The sequence below is a fragment of the Armigeres subalbatus genome, chromosome 1, assembly GCF_024139115.2.
Source record: "Armigeres subalbatus isolate Guangzhou_Male chromosome 1, GZ_Asu_2, whole genome shotgun sequence".
Taxonomy (NCBI): Eukaryota; Metazoa; Arthropoda; class Insecta; order Diptera; family Culicidae; genus Armigeres; species Armigeres subalbatus.
The window spans coordinates 249286726-249298759 of NC_085139.1; the positions used below are offsets into that span (position 1 = coordinate 249286726).

A 12034-nucleotide genomic window follows, 5' to 3' on the forward strand; every position below is an offset into this window, starting at 1 on the left:
CTCAGGAAGTTCCTCCAAGAATTCCATCGGAAGTTCCTCCAAGAATTCCTCCGGAAGTTCCTCCAGGAATTCCTCCGGAAGTTCCTCCAGGAATTCCTCCGGAAGTTCCTCCAGGAATTCCTCCGGAAGTTCCTCCAGGAATTCCTCCGGAAGTTCCTCTAGGAATTCCTCCAGGAATTCTTCCGGAAGTTCCTCCAGGAATTCCTCCGGAAGTTCCTACAGGAATTCGTCCAGAAGTTCCTCCAGGAATTCATCCAGAAGTTCCTCCAGGAATTCATCCGGAAGTTCCTCCAGGAATTCCTCCGGAAGTTCCTCCAGGAATTCCTCCGGAAGTTCCTCCAGGAATTCCTCCGGAAGTTCCTCCAGGAATTCCTCCGGAAGTTCCTCCAGGAATTCCTCCGGAAGTTCCTCCAGGAATTCCTCCGGAAGTTCCTCTAGGAATTCCTCCGGAAGTTCCTCCAGGAATTCCTCCAGAAGTTCCTCCAGGAATTCCTCCAGAAGTTCCTATAGAAATTTCTCCTGAAGTTCCTCCGGAAGTTCCTCCAGCAATTCCTCCAGGAATATCTCCGAAAGCTCTTTTAGGAATTTCTCATGAAGTTCCTCCAGGAGTTCCTCTGGAAGTTCCTCCAGGAATTTCTCCGGAAGTTGCTCCAAGAATTCCTCCTCAAAAATTACTCTGGAAGTTTCTCCAGGAATTCCTCCGGAAGTTCCTCCAGGATTTTCTCCTGTAGTTTCTCCTGGAATTCCTCCTGAAGTTCAAGGAAACCCTCCTAAAATCCTAAAATTTGTTGAATACAAAAATTGCACTTTAGAATTATTTCGAGGATTCTTTATAAAATGCACAAGATATTGTTCAAGCAATCTCATTTCAGATTTCTTCACAAATTGACTTGGAAATTCCTTCGTCCACTTTCCCAGAATTTACACCAGTAGTTATGTTTTCTACTCGACTGTAGTATTGGATCTATTTTGGCAGATGTAAAGGTTCGCAGCCTTGAAGGCAATTGAAAACTATGTTTTTAATATTTCCCGATATTTCGGTTCATTTAGGGCCTTTTTCAAGGGCTCGACTTTCAAGGGCTCGTTTCTTCGTCAAATATGTTTCTGTGTGAAGTACAATGTCATGTGAACTATATAATTCAAATTTGATTCAAATTTAATATCGGACAATTTGAATAAATACTATCCGAAATTCGGTGTCTGGACTTGAAAATGTCCACCATTGCTTTTAAAGCTTCTAAACTCAAAAGAGAATCCCTCTGAATCCCTTCTCTGAATTCTCTGAAATTATTTCGGAAGTTCTTCGAAGAGCACTCCCGGCTAATAATAGAAATTTTTTGAGCAACTTTCGGAGAAATACCTGGATCATCTTCCGGAGGAATTCGTGGAGAAACTTCCGGGGAACTTCTGGAGCAACTTCCGGAGGAATTCCTGGAGCAACTTCCGGAGGAATTCCTGTAGGAGCTACTACTTTAACAAGTCGAGTCCTTGAAAAAGGCCCTAAATGGACCGAAACATCGGGAAATATTAAAAACATAATTTTTAATTGCCTTCAAGGCTGCGATCCTTAACATCTACCAAAATAGATTCAATACTACAGTCGAGTAGAAAACATAACTACTGGTGTAAATTCTGGGAAATTGGACGTAGGAATTTCCAAGTCAATTTCTGAAGAAATCTGAAATGGAATTCCTTGAACAATGTCTTGTGCATTTTAGAAAGAATGCTCGAAATAATTCTTAGTGCAATTTTTGTATTCAACAAAAATTTCAAAAGGATTTTAGGAGGGTTTCCTTGAAGAACTTCTGAAAGTTTGCCTGGAGGAACTTCCGGAGGAATTCATTATTAAACTTGCGAAGATATTCCAGAAAGAACTTCCGAAGGAAATACTTGACGATCTTCCGGAGAGTTTCTGGATAAAATTCAGGAGAACTCCTGGAAGAACTTCCGAATAAATTTCTGGATGATCTTCCGGGGGAATTCCTGGAGAAACTTCGGGAGGAATTCCTGGAAGAACTTCCGGAGGAGTTCCTTGCGAACTTCCTGAGCAATTCCTGAGGAACTTACGGAGGAGTTCCTGGAGGAACTTCCAGATGAATTTTTAAGGAACTTCCGGAAAATCCTGGAGGAACTCTAGAAGAAACTTCCGGAGGAACTTGCGGGGAAATTCCTGAAGGAACTTTCGAGAGAATTGCTGGGGAATCCTCCGGAGGAGTCGCTATAGGAATTTCCAGAGAAATTCCTGGAGGAATTTTCAAAGGAATTCATGGATATATTTCCAAAGGAATCTGTTGATCTCGCCCACTGTGCTTGATCGCACCTCCTATTCCAGCGACCTTGGTTCCAGTCATTACGTCAATCTTGACAGCTGTCGGGAAGCTCGGGTAGAAAGAGAAACGTCAAATACTTCCGGTGAAAAAACAACAACGTAGAACGTGTGAAATGCATCGAAAATTTGCTTAATTTAATTAATTTGTTAAATCTTAAATACTAGTTAATCTAAAATCCTAAATTATTAGTGCTATTACTAGTAGGTAAGACTACGGCTAAAGATACCATTGTAGTGCTATTGGTAATTCCCAATTGGTTTAAACAGGCTAGAAAGTGTATCTGGAAGGCAGCTCAACGATTCATTTCTATACTCAATTAGTTAGGTGAAGGCAAAATTATTATAAAACAACATTTTCCACAATAACAGCTTATAAAAGCAATATGCTATTATTAGGTCGAGCCAGCGAGTCGCGAGCAATTATCGAATTAAATCCGGGTACGAATTCATTAAGACCCATAAACGTAAGTAATTACATAACCTGAAATAGGAAGAAGAATAACTACTAAGAGTTGCATATATTGCAGGAAATTTTTAATACTGGGAATAAAGGTATTTAAAAGTTACGGAAACTTCTTTATTGTTGCTGGAAGCAACAGAATCCCTGGAAGATTTTCCGGAGAATTTCTTGAAGGAACTTCCGAATCAAATTCTGGAGGATCTGTCAAAGAAATTCCTGTTACAATTAGCATAGGACTTCTTGAAAACCGTCCGAACAAATTTCACCGCCTCTTTTGACAAGCACCAAAAGCGTGCTGCTGCCACGTCGCTGGCGATAAAATATAGTACATGAATAATTATAAAATATATATTAATTTAAATTAATTGGAAGAAATATAAATTTAAAAATCAAAAATATAAAAAAATTAAAAGCCTAAATATAAAATTAAAAATAAAAAATAAAAAATAAAAAATTTAAATTTAAATTAAAAATTTAAAATTAAAAATAAAAATAAAAAAAAAATAAAAATAAAAAATTAAAAAATAAAAAATTAAAAATTAAAGATTGAAAATTAAAAATCCAAAATTCAAAATGAAAATAATTTTTTTTAAAACTAAACATTTAAAATACCAAATTAAAAAAATTTAAACTTTAAAATTTAAAATTCAAAATTTAAAATTTAAAATTTATGTGTATAGTCCTCACTAACTCTCCAGTTCATGTTGCTCACCAGCGACGAACTGCAGAACGTGACGTCGAGGATGGACTCCCTGCCATCTCTGCGAAATGTTCTAAAGATACCTTCGTTGCACAGCCTGACGTCCAGCTTTGCCAACGACTCCTGCAAACTGTAACCTCTGTGGTTAGTCAGCCTACTTCCCCACTCCACGTAAAAAAAAAATAATGTTGTTTATTATTAATATTTCTAATACTTTTTTGCCAAAGCAGGTGCTTAATGACATGTATATAAAAAAACTTATACATCGCATTAGTCACATACATTCGAAAACTTATACTTTTCATTAACTTATGAATATTATTAGCTTTTTGATATGGGATCATTCATTATGTGGGATAATGAAGAGTATAAGTATTTTCGAATGTTTTTTTGCCATAACATATAAGGTTATTTTTTTACGTGTAGCTGTCAAACATTTCCCGCTCTTTGAAATTCTTTTACCATGCTGCATGAGGGCGTGTGTGCGTGTGGGCGTGTGTTATGTGTGCGCTGATATACATCATAAGTTAAATCTATGAATTTTTGCCAATAAATATGTGTGGATTTTTAGTAGTGTACTACTTTTCCACTTGAAATATAATGTGAAAATGTTTGTTACAAAGAATACAAAACTCAAACTAAGATTATTTTTATATTTTTCCCAAATAATAAATATACCCAAGTAACCATGAAGCTATATATGCATGTAAAAAACACAGTCCTAAAAGTTGACTTAAAGTGGAAAAGGGCAATTATAAGACCGAATTAATGGTTCATTACTTTGGCATGTTGAAATAAAGCATCAGTAATGTATCGCTGCATTCGTACTGCTTATTTAGAGTATCGTTGTCTGACAGTTGATAAATAAATGCAACAACACATCGTTAAAACAGATCTAATGCAATTAGCATTAAGCATGCCGATTTGTGATTGATATATGTGCAATATTGTAATGCTTGGTGTTACTTGGGTACCTCTCAATATAAGATAGGAAACGTACATAACCGAAATCTTCAATGTTTGGCTCCGGCACAATAGAAACTTTTGGCTTCAGTTTGACAACCAAATCGATTCTATCCGCACCACCCAGGTTTTTACCACGATTTTTTTTTCTTTGCGGCGAAACTGACAATATTTTTTGTGGCAAAATTCAAAACCGTTTGATTGAATTTCATTCATCAATTTACTTCAGTGTGGGCTCCAGATGAATCCCACAGTTTAGTTTACTATCTACTGTGATGGGGAAACTACTTTGTCGATCAACTCATGGGCTGACTTCACACACACAATACGCATGCATGTGTGTGTTATTATTGAGTGCTGCATTCTGACGTCACAATGAGATGAATACCCGTTCATTAGTTTGACAGGTAGCAGTGGTTTGTTTATATTTGGCTGTTTGTCTATTTTAGAAATTAAACAAATTAATTTCAATTAACTATGACGAAGAAATGTGTTTACAATGGTTTACCTCACAAAATCCACCGGGAAGCATATTCCCTTCATATCGATCGGTGTTCACAAAAATTTTAGATTTTTTTCTAAGGTCTGTCTCATTTGGAGAATTAAACTTAAAAGTGACAGTTCGAAAATTAGCAAATAACCCAGTCTTAAGAATGGCTGGTGCTACCCAGCAATTCCAATAAGACATCGATGCAAAATGATTCGATATCTGTCAAAAGTAATCTTGCTCTGCGAGCAGGGTTATTTGATAATTATTGAAATGTCACTTTTAAGTTTAATTTCAGTTTAATTCTCCAAATGAGACAGACCCTAAGTTCCTGTAAACAAACCACTACGTCAGAAGTGTGAGGTTAAGTAAAAGGATGCAGCAGGTGGTTTGTTATAGAAGGTTATAGACGATTGCATGAGCCAAAAACTCCATATAAAAAAAATTTAAACATTGCCCTCATAGTTCCCAGTACGGGAGCGACTCCAGCATTCCATATATTGTCGGCGTAGCACCAACTTAGAATTCGGAAGTCCGGACTTCCGAACCGAACTTTCTTCCGAAGTTTTATCTGTCAAACTAATGGATGCGTTGTTTAGCGCATCTTTAGGGAAATCCAGCGCACTACTTCCGAAGTTGGGAAAGTTGCCTGTATCTGGAGAAAATCCAACTTCGGTATAAAAAGCGGTATAAATTTATTCCGGATACACAATATGTAACCCATATACGGTCTACACAAAAGATATTTTAGTTACTAGATAAAGATTGTCGCTGTCGTCGCTGTCCGGAACATCTTTTGCTGGCGAGGATAGGGGAGCTAAATGTCAAAGAAGTAAAATCCATACGATTTGACAGCTTGGTACCCAACATGTTCCGGACAGCAGAACAAAGGGAACCGAAGCGATAATCTTTATCTAGTAACTGTAAATAATATCTTTTAGTTTTTACAACGGAATTTTTTTCTTTGTAGGGACTGCACGAAGCAAGTGAGATGCTTGCTCCGCTTGCTCTGCAAACCGGAGGACGGAAACGATCATACGACGGGTGAGGTCCAATGTCCTGCAGACAAGGAGGCGATGGCGGGCCGAGATAACTTCCAGAAAAATCTCATTCATCCATCATCAAGATAAATTTCAATCATTGCAACACCACTTAGCAACTGTTGTGTGTGGCAGTCGACAACAGAAGCAATGTGCGATGTGGCCATTATTGCTGAACCGTATTGGATGTGGATCCCTTCTGACAACGACATCTGGGTGGAGGACTCAACGGGGATTTCAGCGATGCAAATGATGGGCAGATTTCCTACCTTAGAGTAGGCAGCTTGAGCGAAGGTTTAGTAACTGCCAAAATATACGGGATCTTTGTGTGCATGCGCATGCGCCCACAAAGTGAGCAATTGAGCAGTATAACCGTATGTTAAACGCACACACGATCGGCAGAAAATCGGTAATCATCGGAGGCGATTTCAACGCTTGGGCTGTTGTGTAAGGAAGCATACTGACTAACGCCAGAGGTTATAGTTTGCTGAAGGCGCTGGTAAAGCTGGAAGTCAGATTGGGCAACGAAGCTAACGTTAGTACATTTCGCAGATATAACTGGGCGTGACGTTCTGCAGTCCGTCGCTGGTGAGGAACATGAACTAGAGAGTTTGTGATAGCATACCCATAGCTTTCACCAGGTGTTCCGGTATAGTGTTGGAACATGAACGCCTACGGTACGACAAAAGATAAGGACTAGTGGGTGAAGATGCAAGATGAAGGACTTCGACAAGGATCTTTTTATCGAGCCACTACAAGCAGATACTTACTTACTTATGGGTCCGGTACACCTCCGGTGGTGCAAAGGGCCGACTTGAAGGATCTCCATCCTAAGCGATGTCCAGCTATCGCTTTAACCTGTTGCCAGGTTAGATTTCGGTCGACTTCTTTTATTTCTTTATTGAGGCTTCGTCACCGTGAGCCTCTGGGTCTGCCTCTACTGTGATGCCCCGCTGGGTTCCAGTCTAATGGTTGTTTGCAGATTCACGCCCCTAAAATGTGACCGACCCATCCCCACTTCCGCTCCAAAATTTCTGTTGCTCTCTGGTAGCAACGACGATGGAGCTCGTTGTTTGAGATCCAGTTGTGAGGCCACCAGGTCCGAATTATATACCACAGGACCAGACAAACAGACATAACACATTGAACATTCACTCATGAAATTCATCGTCTTAAACACTCTAACGAAATTTGTTGTTTTCACTAAGTTGGGAACCAGATGGTGGTAGTGAGCAAACGTCCAATTCGAGCAAATCCGATGCTGGCGCCACGGGTGATCGATTGGCCAACTAATGATAATTTAAATTGACCAGTAAATCAGTGAACGATGAGGATTTCACAAGTGTTATGTCTGTTTGTCTGTGCCGCAGGAGGAAGCTTTCAGAGCTTCTGGGGGACGCTTTCAGAGCTTCTGGGGGAAGCTTTCAGAGCTTCTGGAGGAAGCTTTCAGAGCTTCTGGAGGAAACTTCCGGAGCTTCTGGAGGAAGCTTTCAGAGCTTCTGGGAGAAGCTTTCAGAGCTTCTGGGAGAAGCTTTCAGAGCTTCTTAAGGAACCTTCAAAGCTTCTGAAGGAAGCTTCAGAGCTTCTGGAGGAAGCTTCAGAGCTTCTGGAGGAAGCTTCAGAGCTTCTGGAGGAAGCTTCAGAGCTTCTGGAGGAAGCTTTCAGAGCTTCTGGGGGAAGCAGGGTTGTAAATTTTCGGCAGCACTGGATGAAGGTGATGTTTTTTTATATCGTGTTTTTGTTTTCTTCCTGCTTTGAAATCAACCTCACATTCCCGGAGAGGCAGAAAAGTAAACAACAGAACTCACATCACCCACTACGCCGCGAAGATGAAATTTACCACAGCAAAATGTACACATTCACCCAGCAAATTGAAAAAATTCACCACGCGTTTAAATGGGCCACTCACAGTCATACGGTAAGGCGCGAACTGAGCAGCCTGTCAGAGCGACTTGTGAGTGGCTGAATGCGAAATTGAACTGTCGGTGTTGGAAATGATTTTTCGGCTGCACCCAGTCGCACTCACCACGGCGGCAATGAAGGCGACTGCAGATTATACTGAGATCCATGTTTTTCACTGCATTGACTGTGAAATATTTCTACCCTGGGAGGAAGCTTTCAGAGCTTCTGGAGGAAGCTTTCAGAGCTTCTGGAGGAAGCTTTCAGAGCTTCTGGAGGAAGCTTTCAGAGCTTCTGGAGGAAGCTTTCAGAGCTTCTGGAGGAAGCTTTCAGAGCTTCTGGAGGAAGCTTTCCGAGCTTCTGGAGGAAGCTTTCCGAGCTTCTGGAGGAAGCTTTCCGAGCTTCTGGAGGAAGCTTTCCGAGCTTCTGGAGGAAGCTTTCCGAGCTTCTGGAGGAAGCTTTCCGAGCTTCTGGAGGAAGCTTTCCGAGCTTCTGGAGGAAGCTTCTAGAGTTTCTGGAGGAAGCTTCAGAGCTGGAGGCACCAGGCTGGGAGGCTTTCCAGAGCTGGGAGGAAGCAGAGCTGGAGGAAGCTTTCAGAGCTGGAGGAAGCAGAGCTTCTGGAGGCACCAGAGCTTCTGGAGGAAGCACCAGAGCTTCTGGAGGAAGCTTTCCAGAGCTTCTGGAGGAGCTCCAGAGCTTCTGGAGGCTCCAGAGCTTCTGGAGGCAGAGCTTCTGGAGGAAGCTCAGAGCTTCTGGAGAGCTTTCCAGAGCTTCTGGAGGAGCCCAGCTTCTGGAGGAAGCAGAGCTTCTGGAGGAAGCTCCAGAGCTTCTGGAGGAAGCTTCCAGAGCTTCAGGAGGAAGCTTCCAGAGCTTCAGGAGGCTCAGGCTTCTGGGAGGAGCTTTCCAGAGCTTCTGGAGGAAGCACCAGAGCTCTGGAGGAAGCACCAGAGCTTCTGGAGGAGCTTTCCAGAGCTTCTGGAGGAGCTTTCAGAGCTCTGGAGGAGAGGCTTCTGGAGAGCTCTGAGAGGCTTCTGGAGGCCAGAGCTTCTGGAGGCTCAGAGCTTCTGGAGGCTTTCCAGAGCTTCTGGAGGAAGCTTTCCAGAGCTTCTGGAGGAGGCCCTGGAGGAGCTCAGGCTGGAGGAGCTCCAGAGCTTCTGGAGGAAGCTTTCAGAGCTTCTGGAGGCTCCAGAGCTTCTGGAGGAGCTGGAGGCTTCCAGAGCTGGAGGCTCAGAGCTTCTGGAGGAAGCTTTCAGAGCTTCTGGAGGAAGCTTCCAGAGCTTCTGGAGGAAGCTTCCAGAGCTTCTGGAGGAAGCTTTCCAAGCTTCTGGAGGAAGCTTTCAGAGCTTCTGGAGGAAGCTTTCAGAGCTTCTGGAGGAAGCTTTCAGAGCTTCTGGAGGAAGCTTTCAGAGCTTCTGGAGGAAGCTTTCAGAGCTTCTGGAGGAAGCTTTCAGAGCTTCTGGAGGAAGCTTTCCGAGCTTCTGGAGGAAGCTTCCAGAGCTTCTTGGGGAAGGTTTCCGAGCTTTTGGACAAGCTTTCAGGGCTTCGAGCAGTCTTTGGCTTCACAGCGTTGGGGCGCTGGCGAACCGGAAGTCTTCTCTCAACCGGATTCGTCGGACCGACCTCGGCAATCGAACCTGCTGAACATAGAAGAAAGTAGAATGAAGTGCTTCGGGTATGTAGGGCACCGCCAGTGAGGACGTCATCCTCCACCGGAACTGTCGAACCACCTCTGCAATCCGAAGACGAAGTCGAAGCAGTGCATGAAACCGCCCCTTGCGATAGCCGCCAGTAGTCAGTGTGTTACCTGCTACTGCGCCAGAGAATTACCCAATGGGCATCACTGCACTCGGCGGAGAGATCGCCTTACTCGGGTCACTGTTAGACTCGCACTAAGGAAGAACGATGCTTGGCTGCTTGCTCATCAACAACACCAAGCCGTATATAATATAGAGCGGTATATAACAGGGCTGTCTCACCCCACACAGTCAGGGCGCCATCAGTGCGAAATTTTCTTTAACCGGAACTGGTGGACAACCCTCGACGCCGGTTCTACCAAAATCGTATTATTCTGAGAAAAGTTATGCTGGTTTGAATTTCGTCAAAATCTCATACTTTTTATTATCAATTCAGTAGAAAATCGAATTATAGGCGAATTAAACTAAGTTGGATTTTTTCACAATCCATATGTTGAACCTAACTTCGGAAGTGGTGCGCTGTTTTCACTTGGTGAAAACTTCTTCCGGAATTAGGTTTAAAGTATGGATTGTGAGAAAAATCTAACTTCGTTAGCGACCGTAATTCGGTTTTGTACTGAATTGATGATACCTAACCCGCGTTGTATCTCATAACCAAATTAGAATCTTCTTCATCGAGAAGCCAGAAAAGCCTTTCTCTGAATAAATAGTTTCTCGTATCACTCTACCGGTTGGAAAGCTATTCATCAACAAATGGAATATTTACGATAAAATTGTTATACATTCCCGAGATGTCAAAATACATATGTACCTTGCGGATTGAGAAGATAGCTTCACCGTATATTTTAGTTTTGTCGAATAAAATCAGATACCATGCGGTGAGGTGAGCGCGGAATGAATTGGCTGCTAGCCGAAGCCATCGGAGTAGCCTCCTATAACCACGTTTGACAGTTCCCGCTAGCTTGCGTATAGATCGCTGTATTTTGTACACAAATATATTTTTATACAATTCAATGCCTCTTGAAAACCAAGATCAAGATGACCGCAACTTATATCACAGCTTGGATAGAGAATATAAGCAATCGCTAAAGGTTTTGAAGAAGTATATTCTTCTACTTCGTGAGTCATCCGAAATCCATATTTGCATCCAGTGGATAACGCGACTCAATCAATCTTCACAAGGCGAAAAATGTCACCGAAACAATCTGCTCAAGCTATTGATCGATCAGCTTGCCGAATGCAATCTAAATTATCCGTTCACCTATCCAAAGAATTTGGAAATGTCGTTGCGGTCGATAGATATGGAAGTTCAGCAACTGTCCCAAGCGGAGTGCTCTAGCGAACCTAACAACACCGGTGAATGCAGTGAACTCAATGACATCTTCGCCAACTTGAAACTGTTATTATCGGATGCCGAAACGATGAATCTCAAAGTAGAGGAAGATCTGCAGTCCATCCGGAGCGAAGCGCTGTCGGTTAACTCGGAAAAGAATCTGGAGTACAACCTGTGGCTGGGAACGGAATTAAAGCACCTACTTTCGGAGGAAATTCCGAGACTCGTTGAAGCTCCGCATCGGAAAGTATCCGTCCAATGTAACGATCGCTTGAGGGAGGAAGATTGCGACTGGATGAATGAATCTATCGAGAGGATTAGACAATCGGTTTTGAACAAATTTCCGGTGGTTCAAGAAAAAGCCTCCAAAGCGGTGCAAACTCGGCGAAAAGGTAAAATGGACGACAAAATTGAGCAAATATTTTGTCGATTTTATACCGATTGTATGCTGAAAGATCGTGCCCAGATGATTCAAGCGAAAGTAAAGGAAGGTGTAAGTCGGATAGAGCAGTCTCGAGTGTTTGAGCACATGTGTTTGGACAAAAACCGATTAGCTATGTAGCGAACATATCATCTATAAATTTTGATAATAAAAGTAAAACCTCGGGGAAAACTATGACTTTTATACATCAAACTTTTGTTCTTAGGTTGCCATTAGTGAAAATATGTTCGTTTGGCTGCGGTGACGATCGTTGCCAAACGCTACTATTACGGTCACGGGGATGACAAGCTACGCCATCTTTGTCACATCTTTTCTAAATCACCAATACGAGTGCACTGCGAATGCAACATAAACAATTGCGAGGGTGAAAATGATATAAAACGAACAAAGCCATAGACAGTACCTTGTGCAACTAGCATTCTAATTATTTGAGCAAATAAGTTGAACATTCTTAAGTATGAAGCATGGAATCGAGTGTAAAATTGTTTTAATTGATAATTCGTTAAATTTTTCTCTATTTTCTCATTATTGTATAATGTTGCATTATTGAGTGGTATGGGCGTTTTGCATCATATTCTCCTGTAAAAACGAAAACATTCAAAATTCACGCCCATACTATTGCAAAATAAATTAGTATTGGGGTTATTTGACACTGGGGGATAAATTTATCCCCCAAAAAAGAGCGAA

General features: G+C 41.9%; 1 protein-coding gene across 1 annotated transcript; it reads left to right on the top strand.

Annotated features, from left to right (window-relative positions):
- The first annotated feature begins 5953 nt into the window (after window positions 1-5953).
- Window positions 5954-11509, top strand: LOC134212609 (uncharacterized). Its single transcript, XM_062690618.1, has 2 exons — window positions 5954-6847; window positions 10236-11509. The coding sequence occupies exon 2, from the start codon at window positions 10586-10588 to the stop codon at window positions 11465-11467; it is 882 nt and encodes a 293-aa protein (XP_062546602.1). The 5' UTR covers window positions 5954-6847; window positions 10236-10585; the 3' UTR covers window positions 11468-11509.
- Window positions 11510-12034: the final 525 nt, after the last annotated feature.